The following is a 16,720-nucleotide window of genomic DNA, read 5'->3' on the forward strand; positions in this document are numbered from 1 at the left end:
AGATCTGACTGACAGATTGCTGCCCTTTCACTTTCCCCAAAGCCTCTTTGTTCTGGAGCTTTCTCAATCAGAAAGAAACCAACAACTTTTCTAAAAATATCTCCCAGTCAGCCCTAAAATACTGACAGCTCAAAGTTGGTAACCTGGGGAACGAGGAGCCCAGTGAAAGCTTTCTGCTCTGGAATTGTGTCCCGAGCTCTGCTGAGCTGCTAACACCACACATCTCTGTGAGCAACCAGCCTTGCATCATGGCAGGGTGGGAATTCAGGAGCACAGAATTTGGGGGCTTGCTGCTGTGACACTAGGTGGTCAGAGGCTTTGAGCTGCTGCAAGAAATATCCCTTCTTACTCCTGCATGAGGGAAGTGCCCTACGCCCTCACACCACCAGCAGAGCCACGGGATCAGTCACCTTACATAGCTGGGACACAGCTGGCCAGAGTCAGTAACACCATGGGGTTCAAAGAGAACTCTGAAGCACTCCAAAACTTGCTCAAGGGACAATAAAGTACTGCAGTGAAAGGGGAAGAGGAGGCAGGAAAAGGTGCCTCAATAACAGTCAAACCTTACACTGCTTATCTACAGACACATGGTCCCCTCAAGAGCTGAGGCAGCAGGAGATGAACAAGCTACGCTTTAAATGCACGCTGTCATAGGATCCCTTACCTGCTCTGGTAGCAGCTGCAGTTTCCCACTTCAGCACTGGGGCTTTTTCTCTTCAGCACAGGCCAGATGTTTTGAGGTGACTGATGTACGTGGTGAAGTCACAGAGTCCACATCCATTCTGAAATGGAGCAAAAACCCAACAACCACATAAACCTTCAGCCTATACACCTGGTCGGTCACACAGAGCACCTTTACCCCATAACTCTTCCTCAACTTCAACTCTCTAGCAGATGAAGAGATCTCTCCAAGGATCCTCTCTGAGCCCAGCTTACAAACTCCTTCTAGTGGCTTCCCAGATCTCCGTTCCTCCTCAGATTAAGAAATTGGGAGCAGGAGATTCTGTTGTCTCCCAGAAAGGTTTTTAGCTATCACAGTCACAAGGACAAGCTCAGACTCAGCAAGTAATGGCAAATAAAATGTGTGTGTGAATTCCAAAGAACAAATACATACACTTTAAAATTTGATTTAAAAATGCCTTTGCACTTTTATTAAATACACACAGAGCCAGTAATCCTTCCCAGCCACAAAGGCTAAACCTTTTCAACCCCTTGGGACAGAAAGTCTCCCTTTACTACCTCCTCTACACCTGAGCCCAATTACCAGGCCCTCCCCATGACACAGGGTCCACCTGGGCTTCCCCAGCCCCCTGCCAGGAGAAGAGCCAGGACAGAGAGCTGCTATCAACCCCCCTCCTCATGGGGCACACTCCTGCAGCAGCAGTACGCTTCCTCTGGATGTTCGTTGTCTAAGCACCAGAGCCTAGGTTACAGCCACAGAGTGCTACAAACTGCACGTATATGTAAGGTTGTAGTTTGCCCTCCGAGGCGGTCAGGGAGAGAGACCCCACACTTCAAACAAAGCAGGAATTTCTCTGGGTTGGGCTGACTTGAGGGGGGACTGGCTGAGCAACCATGCACAGGCGAGCAATGGTTGAAAGGCCGGGCTCAGGCAAGCCCACATCTAAGTCCATGGACACCTCCTGCAACTGCAGGGAATTGCAAATACACCCCACAAGTCTGCTGGCATACCAGGCTGGAAAAGGATGTTCTTTCTATCCTCCATTCCCAAATGCCAAAAGAAAACAGTGCTGTACCTCCCCATACGTGTGGCTCTTGCCTATGCAGTGGGATCCCATAAGTTTCTGTGCAAGTAGTGCCTGCCATCAGAGATCTTGGTGCATATCAGAGTCCTGGAGTGTTCCTGCAAGAGAAAAACATTCATTAAAATGTTAGAGCCTCCAACAACAGCAGACTATTCAAAGCTCAGCAAGTGATCTAAATGGACATTTTGAACTCTTATTTCCATTGTAATTCTCAATTGGGGAAATAAGCAGCAGAAATATTAAGAAAACAAACCCCCAGGAGAAAGCAAGCTTTGTTTAACAGGCTGTGCAGACAGTTTAGCTTGGGAGCACAGAAAACAGCTGGCAAGTAAATGATTTCTGGTTTGCTTACAGAATTGAAAAAAAAAAAAACAACCCACACACAAAACATGCAAATCATGAAACAAATAAATTTGGGACTTACAAGAAGCAGGATAAATGGAAGTAAAAAGCTGAAATACCTTTTATTTTGGGTCAAATGCAACATTTTGTCTCCTGGCTTTTTCTGCAGCCTTTAAAAATATATACTAAGTATATTTCTCTCGCCCAATTTTGTGTCATCTGCAAACAGAGGGTGCACTCAATCCCCTTGTCCAGGTCAGTGATAAAGATGTTAAACAGAACTGGCCCCAACACTGAGCCCTAGGGAGCACCACTTGTGACCAGCCACCAACTGGATGTAACTCCATTCACCACCACCCTTTGGGCCTGGCCATTCAGCCAGTTTTTTACCCAGCATTTCAAACTCAGCAGCAACGATCAAGTTTAAGTGTGATGGTGTTTCCCACCCTGGAGACTGGATGGCTCATCCAGGCAGGGCTGAGGTGACAGCAGTCAGGGCTGCTGCCTGGAAAGGAGGCAGGGTCAGACTCCACCTTTTCTAGCTGCTCTCTACAAGGCTGCTGGGCTTCACAGCTTTAGCCTGGAAGTCTTGGAAACTTGACACAGAAACTGCATGATCCCGCATTTGTATTTGAAGAGAAAATTTATCTTCTGCTGGGAAAACGGGTGAAACTCTTCCACCATCCAGAAAGCAAAGAAAGGACAAGCGATTCATGACTCTAACCCAATGGCAGGGCTGGTTTGCTTTTGTGGTCCATACAGTCCAGCTCTGACATAGGCACACCATGACCCTCAGCATCCCACACACTTTTCTTGCCTTTCCGCAGAAAAAGGGAGTTGCAGGTCCCACATCCCTCAGGGTTGCACACAGGGGGCCTCACAGAGGATATCTGCACAGCACCTGTGAACATCTCCTGGGAAAACAGCCACTGCAGGAGGCCTTATCAGGCTTCTATGTGTTTTATGGCCTCTGTGCTGTCAGGGTGAGGGTTGTTAAGAGGCCACTGGGGGCTCTGCCACTCAATTTTTCTTTCAGTGTAACTGAAGGAAACTTACAATCTGAGCTTTGGGTTTTTGACTTTGTTTTTGCTTTACGGCTGGGTCTAGGTCACAATCTGAGCTCAGATGTACTTGGATCATGCAAAGTGAGTGTTTGAAAAGGGGTCTCCCATTTGTCCTGTGAAATCCACACAATCATAGCACCCTCCAGGCACAGGTTTGTCTAAGGAAACATAGCATTTCCAAAAAGCAGAGGGAACTCTTATCTTGCTACAGTCCACATCCCTCAGACACAGTCCAGAACTCAGACTGGCGTTCCATTGCAGTAACGGCTAGGGATGTTGGGCCTAAGCTAGGAATTCAGCTTCAGCTCTGCAGCACCTGAGCTGTACAAGCCCTGTCTCTTATTCCCAGGGATACGTGACTCCCATTTATATGGCCAGTGTTTGATCTAGGAGATCAAGAGACCTGAGCAACTCCACAGGCTCAAAGTCACCTTCAGTGACAGCACACCTATTTAAAATTCACTCAGTTGCTCAAGATTAGAAATTAACTACTTAAAAGAATCTGCTACAATTCAGGGTTGGCCCTTGGCTTTACACAAACTGCAAAGTAGAGACCTTTGGGGAGCAAGAGGGTTTAGTAACAGGTGATGCTGAGAAGGGATAATTTCCAAGGAAAGCATGCAGGGTAGCATTAGCACATGATGGTTTAGGAGATAACAAAGGATTGAGGCTTTAATGACAGGTTTTCTATGCTGCCCTCATCCTCCTAAGAAAAGGAGCATGGGAGAGCAGACCCTATGATCACAGATCACTGGGAAGCCACAGGAATAATTTGTTGCTTACAGCACAGTTGAGCATACATAACCCCATGTCAATATGCATTTTGTGCTCCTGTAGACCTGGCTGGCGTCCCAGGTTCTTCCCTCTTCCAGCTGCAGCCCACCTAGCCCAGCATAAGTACACAGAAGTGGCAGGCCTTTCCTCAGGAATTCATGAGAGAAAAGCAACATCTTTGCACTTGGTGTTTGCTGGTGGCTGAGGAGGATGAAGAGGAACATGAAGGTCCATCTGAGAGCAGTACCACCACCTTCTGGGGAGGCTGCAACATCCCACAGCACCTTTTCCTTTCCGAGTTTCACAGAGCAGCAACTGCTGAGCACAAATGAAAAGTTATCAACCTTCCCTTGTGGTGGCAGCTCTTTAATTTCAACATTCAACTCTATGCAAACATGCAAAGCTTGAGGTGGGGGAAAGGTTTTCCCTCCTCTTTCAGCTCCCTCTTGCCCTCCATGACACAACACACCAAGGGAGACATGCTGCTCCTCCCAACAGTTGCTCTCAATACCTCCTGGATTCTTGGAACAAGGGTGCAAGAGGAGAGGTACAGGAGAGCAGAGCTGCTGGGAAAACAGCCACTAGGGTCCACAAAACTGACACAGTAAGTACATTCATTTATTTTCAGCCTCGCAACACTGAATCTCCAAGGACTAATTTTAAAGTGAAATTCTTTCATAAGGACTATCAAATACAGCCATCATAGGCTATTACAGACTACATTAAACAAGCCAGACAGTATCCAATAGGTACCACTTGAAATTTTAAAGCAAATTAGGATCAAGGAATCATTTCCATTTATTCTGATATTCATTTTGGTGCATTGGCATTACAGAGGAGAAAGTAGTGCCCCAGTGTTCCTGGCTGCCTAGTCCCAGCAGGATGACAGGTCAGCTTTTGGCACCACCTTCTGCATCCTAGGGGACAACATGGAGATCCCAAGCATGGGAACTGAGGGAACACACTGACCCTCGAGCTGAGCTGAGATGCCTTACAGACCTAGAAATCTGCATTTGACAAAAGGCTCCTTTTATCTCCTGCTAGTACTAAACATCTGCCTGTAGTCCTAGGGGGTTCTCTACAGAGGACCCAATACACCAGGTAGAGCCTTCTGGGACAGTGGTGTGGCAGGTGCAGCAGCCAGGGTTTTTTCTTAGAGTTATGGGACTCCATCCTACAGGGATTACCCTATTTGGCTCACTGCTGCTTTTAGGGCAAGCATAGAAGCAAAGCCCAGTGACTCTCAGTTAATCATCACTGCTGCTGCTGCAACAGCCTACAAGGGAGCTCAAAGCTGACAGTCCGCACCAAGGAAAGCAGACAGCCCTGTACAAAGCAAAAAAAAGGGCTACGCCATCAGCAACGGAACAGAAATCAGTTTAAACAGAAAAGCACTCCAATACCCAGAATCAGCTGACAGAGCTTATCCCACAGCAGCCTATGATGAATAAAGAAGGTTCCTTTTTTTATTATTTTAGAAGATTATACCATGGAATCTCCAGGAAAAGACTCTTATTTAAACATTTTAATACACTGATGGAGTGCTAGTATGACTAACCACCATTAGCTGCAGACAAGGACTGAGTCCAAACATCCTGCAAGGAATCCCTTAAAACAAGCAAATGCTTTTGTTCAGTGTTCTGAAGAGGCACCACCTCCTCTCATCAGAAAAGCTGAGTCTGCCCAAGTTGTCTCTGACACTGTCTCTGGATTCAGAGGCTCTAAGCTACCTCCACTGACTGCAACTACAGTACCAAGCCACAGGATGTGTGGTAGCACAGAGGACTCATGATCAAAGCCCAGGCTGTTGGGGACTTGGCCATTCCTCATCACCTTTCACGTCACTCAATCTACTTTGTCCTGTAAACATTAGGTTAGTCAAACTAGAAAGACGACCTTTTCATTAATTGTTACAGCCAAAACTTAAATGGAATTAAAATGTAAGAAGTATCACAGTTGAGATCACACCCACAAGCAGGTTTTGGGGCTCACTCCAACTGCTGCATCAGTTTGCAAATGTTTTAAGTGTTTTGAGCATCCCTCTTCGTAACATGTATAAAACTGCCAGTAAAGGCTCCTATTACCTTAAAGATGTTCTCTACCTTTCCTTTCTTCCCTGCAGGGCCAAATACACAGCTTCAGTGGTGAGTGGGTGCTGGCATGCAGTGATGAGTGTTGTAGTCTTGTTGAAGAAATCCTTTGTGGGGGTACAATACAGGAATGTTTCTTTACAGCTGAGAGCCAACGGCTGTAAAGATTATCCTACGGCTGAATCATCTGAGAAAGCCCCCTGACCCTTTGAATTCATCCCACAAGTGTTTCTGCTCCATGTATTGCAGAGGCACTCCAATGCTTCTAACAGATACTTCAATGCCTGCCCATAAGAATAGAGGAAAACATAGAATACACTCACATGCATTAAGCCCAGACAAGCTGTAACACTGTGTGTAGTTCCCAAAAAAAATATATCAGCAGATGGATGTTAATAGGAACAGACAGATTTCTAAGGAAATAAGCCTGGCTGACAACATCCCTAGGACCCAAGCACCAAGCACTCCAGAGCACAACAGTGAAACAATCAGGATTTTTGTGGGTTGAAAATCTCCAGAATTTGAAGCTTCCAATTTGTTTGAGAAGCAGTTTCTGGCTTTGGGACAAAAGGGCCTGTCATGTGGTTTAAATGCCAGAATCTTCCATAAAGAACTGATCATAAAGACAGTGAAACACCAGGCATTTGCAAGCACTGCCAAAAGCTCATCCTCCCTGCAGTGTTCAAATTGTGACACTCAAGCCGGGTAGAGGGGAAAACCATCACATTGCAGAACACTGCTGAATATGTCAAGAACTGGCACCTTTTGAAGGCTCCTGATATTGCCTCCAGCTGATTTCTTACCAGTTCAAGTCAGTTATACATGATTTCTAACCCACATCACTGGATGGACCATGAACAAGTATCTTTACATTCAAATTAACTTTAAGCCAAAGATGCATGGTGGTGAAGCAGGGACAACACTAACTATACCATGAGCTAAGACACTGATAAAGGTCAACAGGCACAAGGCAATAAGAAGCAACATTTCTCATCTATGCTAACGGTCCCCAAAAACCCCAGCTGCTGTTATTTGCCACAGTCTTGTTATGTGTAATTGGGTAAGAGTAGTATTTAAAATTGGGCTGCTGAGTGCATTGAGCATGCTATATTCTTATAACCACTGAGGAGAACACATGCCATTTTAAGGCATGACATTTGAAGTCAAGTGCTGGAAAACAAACTCAAGAGAAATATCGCTGCTCAGATGCCTGGGACACAATACTTCACTGGCCCTCTCAGTTTGACCAGGAAGGAAGCACAGCACACAAGGTACAGAAGATACAAAATGAGGTATTCAAATTCTTCAGAGGTGTAAAATGCAAGACTTATCAAAAAATCATTATTCTCTCTGTAATCTCACTTCATGATTTTAGTTGATATAGGTAGCTTTTAAGCAAAAGAAAAATAACAACAAATATCAAGTGTTACATCTGTAGAACAAAGTTAACATGGAACTAAAGTGGGGGAGTACATGACAATACCCCAAACTATAGACATGCTGTTGCCTTGGGAGCCTGTACTTCAACCCTGCTGCTTTTAATGAATTTCAAAATAAATAGCCTGATGCACAGTTGAAATTTTTTGTAGAGTCGAGAGTCTTACTGCTCCATCAAAAATTTTTCCAGAATGAAGTAAATAAAACCTTATCATGGTCATCAACTCTCTATAATCGTTCTTGATGAAGCAGACTAAGAGTGCAATTAATTCTGTATGCACATGGTAAAGCAGTCAAATGATAATGAGCAAAAATTATGGATACTGCCTATACATTTTAATCTACTGACTTAACACACACACCCCAAATAAACAGAATAAAACTTTCCTGAATGTATCTGGCATGACATTAAACAGCTTCGCATATTTTCTACTTTAACCTTCTCGTGTTTTAGAACAATTTTTTCTGATCCTTGGCTAGAATTGATCATACTGTACAAGAACTTGAGAGCTATCATCACTATTTGCTCACAATTTGCCAGTGTAATGTTTAAAGATGGCACAACGCTCACCCCCATCTGCATGAGAGAGGGGGTTGTTCTCCCAAAATCATTTTGCTTTCCTGCTAGAAGTTAGGCCACATCCATGCAACCAGCATCCTTCTCTCCTCAACCTCATCAAGACTGCTGTAGGCACACACACTTGCACACCACCTCTCCAGCGACTTTCTACTGGGTCATGCAATTTTCCCTCTATTTTGCAAGAGCAAACCAACACCAGGGATGGCTCAGATTACTGAGGAGATAGAAGCAGACACGTGAGGTGAAAGAATGAAGATGCACACAGGAACTCCTCTTTATCTGCTCCCATATGGGAAGAACAAAAATCTGAAGGCAGTGTACATCAGTATACTTCCTGACCCAGGCACCAAGCAGTTCCAACAGGTCCTGGCTGCCACAAAACAAGGAAAATAAAACAGAGAATTGATCAAAGCCTGTAGTGGTCTGAACAGTTTGTTCACCTGGCAGCTTAACGAGCCTGGACAGAACTTTAGATACACAAATAAGGAATGAAAACAGGACACAGGGTAGACTGCAATATTCTATTTTTACAGGCAGGCAACAAAAGGTCTAGCGATTTTGACAGAATCTCATGGAAGCACAGTCCCAAATGTAATATAGACTTGTAGCCTCTCAAATTCCCACTTCAAAAACAAGACTTTGCTTTGCAGCTGCAGTCAGGAATTAGCTCAGGTGCAGCAAAGCTCACTCACCTCAGAAACCACATAAATTGCCCCCACCTCCTCCAGGACCCCTATTACCTGACTCCAGCCCCACTAAGTTCCCTGCTCAGGCAATCAGTGGAGTCTAGGGCCTGAAGTTTTACCTTCTCTATTTAAATAAACTTTTTGGTGGCAGAGCATGTCTCTTTGCTGTAGGTGCAGAGCAGTCAACATAACGTGACCTCAATTCCAAATACTCCTGCAGTATAAGTACAAAAACTTTTCACATCATTTCAGCAGACAGCCTACAAGAAATCCAGATGGAAAGTACACCCCGATGGTGACAGAGATCAACAAATCCCCAAGATAACTTGACAGGAATGAGGATTTAAGCTATAAAAGCTATTTGATAGTTTAATTTCTACCAAAGCCCAATTTTTGTTTCAAATTCTAATTTCTATCAAAGCCAAAAATCTGTACACTGGGCTCCAAAATATAGAAAACCCAACAAATTCCCATAGCAGATTATCTTTCAGAAATCACACTGAATTCTTGAGATAGAACTAAAAAAACCTGAATTTCTACAGAAAAAGGCATAAAATTACGCTGCTTGATGACTGGTTATAACCAATATATCATATTATCCTGTTAAGAAAAAAAATGCAACCACAAGAGTCCTTTCCTTCACCAAACACTGCAGAAATGTTGCCCTCTGTTCCAAGAGTGAAGAAAAAATGTTGATCTGTCTACTTTCCCACAGATTTAGTATGTTTGAGCCTGCAACAGTGAAAAATACTGCCGGATTATTCCTTTCCATGCCCAACTTCAAGCCACATCTGCTGCTCAAAAGGAAAGGTGGCCAGATTTCATCTCACACTGGTTCCTCAGAAGACATGATCCACATTAGCTGCCTGCATTTTTTTTCTTTGTCCACAAAATTCCACCAAGAGACAACCGCAATGTACTTGCCAGAGAGAAATATTTCAAACATTTCAAACAGAACAAAACTCATAACAAAAGCACCACAAAGGAGAACAAATAACCAGTTAGAAGACCATTTAAAAACAGCTGAGCAAACTTTTTAAACAGAAGTCCAATAGTGTGAACAGGCAAGGAAGAAAACAAGGGCATGTTGTGCTAAGAGTATCACCACAGGGAGCTGCCTTCAAAGAACCAGTTCTGCTTTATTCAGAGGGTAGCTAAGTTTTCCATCCTACTCCAAGTACATCCAAGCGTCCCAGACACTTTCACAATTCAGACAGTAACTTTGTGACCTACCAAAAGAAAGGCGAGAACATGTCTGAAATTGCATTGCAATGAAGCTCCAGGTGTAGATTTTGATATTTGAGACACAAACACCAGATGGTTCACAGAGTTCCAAGGGCTCTTTGGGGCAGTTACTAACAATCAGTATAATGTCAACCTAGAGCAAGGTCTTCAGCTATTTGCATCCATAGCACCAGCTTTTCTTTTTCTTTAAAAGACAGCTCACCACATCTGTAAATTAAGCGTCTAGAGAGCAGCAGTAAAAAAAGATGTAGCAACAAAAACACAAGGTGGTTTCATAGTTGCTTCTGAAGCATGACGCACTTCAAAGTTCTTATTCCCAACTTTCATCCATTCTGTATATGCAAAACCTGACATTGCCACTTCACAGTCACTTCATAGTCCAGGACAGAAATTTAGCGGGCTGTTATATCCAGTTAACAGACAAGAAAATCCTTAGCCTGTTGGCTCTTCGTCCATCCTATTTGCAAAGAGACCTGTTCCTTCATTTCCTGCCGAATGAAACACATCCAAACATGACACGACCTGTTAGTCCACAGCCAGGAAAGGACTCGTAACACACATTCACCTGAACAAGAGAAGATTTTAGTTGTTATTTGTAAGTGGTGTTCTATCTGACAAGATGGAAGACAGTCAAATGGCCAGGCCATTACCAAAGAAATTAGATCTGTTCATTCCCAGAATCCTAAAAACATAGTTGACTAAATGCTAACTTGCCAAAGCACAAAGAACAACACATAAGAGATGTTTGTCTTAACAGACATGCTTAGTGAAGCCTGTTCTGCATTTGACTTTACTAGTCCTGATAGATAGCTGTGCGTTTCCCAACCTGTTTTACCTTTTTTTTTTAATAATCACAGATGCTTTTTACCAGAAGACATAACCAACTGAATAGCCAGATAAACAAAGATGACATGCGCTTCAGCAGTTAACCTAGGCAAAAGAATTCTTTTGGGGGACAATATTCCTGAAACTAAAAGATGCTCACCACTGCCTGTTCCTAATTCTTCTCTCCCATGCTGGCTCACCTGACATTGCAAAGAAGAAGAAGATTCTGGACTGCAGGAAGAGTGGAATTCTCATTCTGTCCCGTCACCAGGTGCCTGTCCAGCACAACATGCACAGCATCCGGATTGCTGGCTACAAAAAGGAGAAAAAGCAACAAGCGTTGTGTTAGTGGGCACTGCTGCACTTCCACTATCACACCTCTGAGAGCTAACACAGAAGGTAACTATTTTGACCAGACAGACCTGCTGGATGACTCACATGCTGAGCTATAATCCCCCTGAGAGGACAATCTTGAGCCCCCAGTTGTGAAACAATTTCACTAGAAACTCCTTCTCTGAAAGGACAGCAGGACTGGTCCCTTGATTCAATTAACACCAGAGAGGTAAAGTGCCTATATCAAGAGACTTTCATGATAAAAAACCTCAAAGTATATATTTGAAAGTTGTAATTACCCTGCAATACAATATAAACTCTTCTTATGTAAGACATCAAAGTTGCAATCACCATGCTACAAAGAGCCTTCAGGAAAATATTTATTTTCTGGCCCATTATAATAGCATGACATGTTAATACCTGCCAGCAATTGTTCAGTACTCCAACCAGTATTTTTAAGTCACCTCATTCTAGATAGAACCATTATTTTGTCAGTAATTAACAACTCTTACATTCTTCTCCCTCTCCCAGCCACTGACTGTCTAAATACAGGCTAAGTGCCTTTAAACCACACATGCTTTTTTCTTCTTCTTGCTTAATTTGTCAGTGCCACTGCAAGCAAGCACACACAACGTAACAGGCACCACCGAGACACCAGCTTTTACACCATCAGTACTGAACCCATTATGCAGAAGGTGGCAGCAGCGGCTCATTGTAAAAGCATCAGGGTGCCATTTAAACACACAACCAGGCTGACAGCAGCACGGATGGGAGAGGATTAAGCAAAGAATATACAGCAATTTGATAAGACAGTGGCATTTTTTCTTAGTGAAAAATAGATCCCTGGCATTAGGCGCCTGGCTCTGTTTCCTACCCATGCCTTGTGTGTAATCTCTAATCTGGCCACTTCAAACTGTACCAGCCCAAGGGGCGGCACTATTCTGTTAAATAAAGGATGACTTAAATACTACAGGCATCGCTTTGTTCTCTTTAAGGACAGATTCTAAAAAAATTACCTAATAGAACAGCAGACTGAATAGAGCCATTTATGGCTTATCATTTAATTCTCCCTCTAGCTCTTCAGTATTGCAAGAAAGCAGAACGGAAAAGAAAATTGCACTTTTCACTGCACATCCAGAAATAATCTAGGAAAAGTGACATTTTTTTCCTTTAATGGATTTAATTGCTCACACAGAGCAGGACTTCAGATTTTGCAGTTCAAAAGTCAAGCTTCTACATTTTGACTAACTAATGAAATCACTTGTAACAAAACAGGAAAATACTACAAAACCAGATCTAGTTACAAGTAAAATACTTGATGGCAAAAGACAACTATTATCAGAGCAACCAAAGCCATTCAGTATAGCGCTTCCAGCTTTAAATAACAAAGCATTTGCTTGAAGAAAAGACAACCCCAAAATCCAGAGCTTAACCTCTCCCAACGGAGCACATGCTCCCTGCAGACATTCCCTTGCAGGTACAGGCTGTGCATCTCCAGGTGGGCTCACACCCTTCCCTGCAGTACAACTGTTTCCGTCACAGCAAGACAAGTGACCCCATGTTTCCCTCGAGGCAAAAGAGTATGTGTGGACAACCACAGAGATCAGCGTACTGTACTGCCCAACTCCACACACGGTTTTTCATGGAATTTATTCTTAACACTAATTTCTAATCCACTAGGGTATTTGTTTATAAAAGAGTATGTGTGGACAACCACAGAGATCAGTGTACTGTACTGCCCAACTCCACACGCGGTTTTTCATGGAATTTATTCTTAACACACTAATTTCTAATCCACTAGGGTATTTGTTTATATCCACAAAATGGGAATGCAAGATAAGGTATCCCGTCAGAGTCCTGTTCAGCTGTGTAAGACTGGCACACAAACATTCATTTCCAAAATTCAGCCATGAAACATGAAGTCCCAGACAACAAGAGAGTGACATACCGCTAAACGTAGCTCCAGAATCTTTCACGAAGTCTTCCACAATAATGGACAAACTGGCAAAATTAGGCTGCCTTACTAGTTCGTACACAGAGGGCTGAAAAAGATCAAAAGGAAGTAAGTCTGTCTTGCTTTTTATGGAAAAAGCCAAGCAAAACCAATGCTTACTTCTCCCTGCAATTTATTTTTCTGCCTCCCCTACAATTCTCCCAGGAAATGAAACCAAAATGAAGCAGAAAGCCAAATGACCATGAGCAGCTTCTATGGATTTTCTGTAGGGAGCAAACTGAAAATTCTTAAGTGAGATAAAGGAAGAATGACACCAAGACATTTCTGCAAATCAGCTGGACACTGAACAGCATGCATGCAATGAACTTCATGAAAGGGCAGACCTGTTTGGCTGTTGGGCACAAACATCTGGACACAAATGCTGTGCCTCTTGCAGAGCCCAAGTAACAATACTCTGCTTTGGAATGAACATGGGAAACAGCTTAAATGAAGAGAGAAAAATTAAAGAGTACTTAGTTCAGTTTTTATGTGCACAGGAGGAAATCTAATTTTACAGTTTCCATAGCAACTATAGGTAGGCAACATCATGCCTTATTTAAAAGATTTTATCATTGATTGTAATGCCAAATACAAGGACATCAGGACATTGACAGCTTTTCTGAGTCCCATAAACTTCATTTCTTAATTTTCCACATAGATTTTCAACTCTGGAAGATTTACTATAGAGGTTTGGATCTTCTTGGCGCACAGGTACAACTGCCATATAAATGGTCTGCAAGGTCAGAGATATGACTGTACATTAAATAAAACACCAGCAGTATCTGCCCACTTTTTGAATTACAAGCCAGTTTCTACAAACAACCTTTTTTCCTAAAACTTCCTCTACCTTGGAAAGTGCAAGAGCACCTTGAGCAATAAAACTTACCCCCAGCATTCATGAAACCACAAAGTAATTCTTAAAAGCCCTCAACTATGAATCCAAAGAGCTGCAGCAATCATTTCCAGCATTTTAATTTCAGTTTAAGGTTTACTGAACTATCAGAAGAAAAGCACTCTCCACATGACAGCTAAGTGAGACAATCCCTTCATGCACTCAGTGTTGGGCCCCCTTGCACATAAACCAAGGGTACCAAACTGATGATTTATGTTTGCAGGAAGTTCTAGGATAAGACCAGAAACACCAGCACCTGAAATCACAGGCTCCCGCACAGCAAAAAAGCCCCCAAACAGCAAAAGTCAGGTGAAAGCTCAACCTACCCCTGTCAGACTGTATCCCTGAAATACCCAGGATTTATCCTCATTGGTGGCACAACACAAAGCTGCAACCCCATGTCCAATCGCACAGATAGGCTCTAGAGAAAAATCAAAGTATATTTGAGTAGTTGTAAGCATCTTCAAATAGCCAAAACACAGATGAGTGTTAATGAGATTCATGTTACAGCATATTGCCTTCCTCCAATAAAACTATACTGCGCCATTTATAATCTTAGGCTGTAAGGTTTTTCCTCAAACACTAAACAAGAAGCACACACAAGTCTTGATTAACTACAGCCTTAATGATGATCCTGGTACATTCCACATGCGGCTCTACACCTTGAGCCTTACTGACTTGGAGAGCGCCATTTCTGTATCACTAAGGCAGAGAACCCTCTTCTGACACAAGTGTTGAAAAGCTATGGTATTTTTTTTTAATATACATTTACATAAAGAGGATACTTTCTAATAGAAGACACATTTCTCTGAAGGCATTCTTTCCAGTTCTGTTATAGCCCCGGGACAGTTCGGAATCAGCAGCGCATGATATCTAGCACCTAGTGAAGAGGAAAGGATAAACTCATTATAATACAAGCAACATACAAAAAAGCCTGATCATAAACCCATTTCAGATTCAACAAAATTAAGACAATACCATGTAAAACAGTCAAAAACTGCATAAAACAAAAACTAAAGAAACAAATGGATCTATATGGAGTAGAGAAAAAGGTCCCTTTTAGGGCAAAGAACATAAACTTTTAATGAGACATCCTTACCCAGGCAAAGCTTAAAACCACCATGTCTGCTAGCTTCTACTTTAGTAAAATATTTATTTTTTAAATAAACAACAATATAGTGTGTGTATATATACAAAAGAATATATATATAGTATGTGTATATATAAAAGAGAAAATTACCAATTCAAGATAAATAAAAAAACAACTGCAGTTGCCACGGCTTCCTCTTAAAACACAAGTTTTATGCCTTTTCTGTGCACTTCTTCCCTAAAGGCCTAAGACCAAGAAACATCTGTTTCCCTGATGAATGGAGGTGACACACTGGCCAACAGTAAAGCCATTACCATCAATCGACTCCAACTTGGCAGGGTTCGCATACGATTTCATACGGAAGTCCTGTATCCAGCGCATGTTGCTCTCATTCACATCCACAAAATCAATTGACTTCCCCTAGGGAAAACACGGTTCAGAGACTGGTTAGGATCACTGCGCAGACATCTAATACATTTCTTGAAGGATAACTATCTGGTATTTTGAGAGACTTTCGCTCTCAAAAACCTGAAGTTTTCCATTTTTCCCACTGAAGTAGTTCTTCTAATAGTTCTCCCTCCACTCTTTTTGGGTAACAGATAGTGGACAGAGAAGTTCAGAAGCATGATACAGGAAGCACACATTCAGTTCAGTATGAAGAAAACCAAACTGAAAAAAGTCCCCTAATCTGTAAAGCCAATAAAACACCTCTCAGAACAGATTTAGTATAATCCCCTCTTGTCAATTGAGATAACAATTGGTTTCAGACTGAAATCACAGTAACTCCCCATTTTTACTTACCCCAGGAGTCGCAACTTGCAGATTAAAAGCAGAGCTAGCCAGTGTAAAGCAGTGAAGGAAGGACTGGGCTGACACGCCTGAAAAAACAGAGCACAACAACTTAAAAAAACAACAGTTATATTTTAATCCCAGCCACACTAGCTCATTTTCTCTAACAAAGCGCATGAGCTCGTTTTTTTGCTCATCTTAAGAGCTCCCAATTTCAGAGAGTTATTTCAAGATGTAGGGAATGCACAGCCTTCATTGTATGTGAGCTGTGCATTGAGAAATAAATGATGAAGGTATTCTGTTTGTCTGGGTTGGGGGATTACAGGGAGGGCAGAGGGAAGGCAGGCAGAAGTGAAGGGAATTTGGCTTTCTCCAGGTATACATGCAAGCGCAGCTCAGCTGCATGCGTGCTCAGGAGCGGGTATGTGCAGAGGGGAAAACAAAAAAAAAGCCCAGCTGCACACAGAGGGGGACACGCAAGCACGTGTGCATCGCAGATGAGCACTTGTGGAACGCGAGCACATCTGCGCACAACACAGGTGCACAAGCAGGAGCAGCATGTGTACAGACCCGTGCAAAGCTGAGCAAAAAAGCATGCACGCGCGACTGCGCAGCTCAGCTGCAGTGACTTAAGACACGCACACAGCTGAGGCGCACGCCTGCAAATGCACGGCACAGCTGGGCGCAAGCTGCGGTGCAGGTACACGCGTGACAAGACGGCGCCCGCAGCTGGGGACGCCGGCGCCCCCCACCGATGAGCGTGCAAAGTCCCCCCGCACGCAGGGGACCGGCCACGGAGCGCAGCCGCTGCACC

At 43.2% G+C, this 16,720-nt stretch overlaps 1 protein-coding gene across 1 annotated transcript in view; it reads right to left on the minus strand.

Moving 5' to 3' along the window:
• The window catches only part of GATD1 (glutamine amidotransferase like class 1 domain containing 1), a 21,661-nt gene extending 5,578 nt beyond the window's left edge, over nucleotides 1–16,083 (minus strand). The window contains exons 1-7 of the mRNA XM_035900088.1: nucleotides 15,919–16,083; nucleotides 15,432–15,537; nucleotides 14,828–14,907; nucleotides 14,354–14,488; nucleotides 13,091–13,184; nucleotides 11,010–11,121; nucleotides 665–782 (exon numbers count right to left, since the gene is read on the minus strand). Of these exons, the coding sequence (XP_035755981.1) occupies nucleotides 695–782; nucleotides 11,010–11,121; nucleotides 13,091–13,184; nucleotides 14,354–14,488; nucleotides 14,828–14,907; nucleotides 15,432–15,537; nucleotides 15,919–16,083 (780 nt within the window). The 3' untranslated portion in view covers nucleotides 665–694. The remainder of the gene's footprint in view (nucleotides 1–664; nucleotides 783–11,009; nucleotides 11,122–13,090; nucleotides 13,185–14,353; nucleotides 14,489–14,827; nucleotides 14,908–15,431; nucleotides 15,538–15,918) is intronic.
• Nucleotides 16,084–16,720: the final 637 nt, after the last annotated feature.

This window comes from Egretta garzetta, unplaced genomic scaffold (assembly GCF_000687185.1).
Source record: "Egretta garzetta isolate BGI_Z169 unplaced genomic scaffold, ASM68718v1 scaffold658, whole genome shotgun sequence".
NCBI lineage: Eukaryota > Metazoa > Chordata > Aves > Pelecaniformes > Ardeidae > Egretta > Egretta garzetta.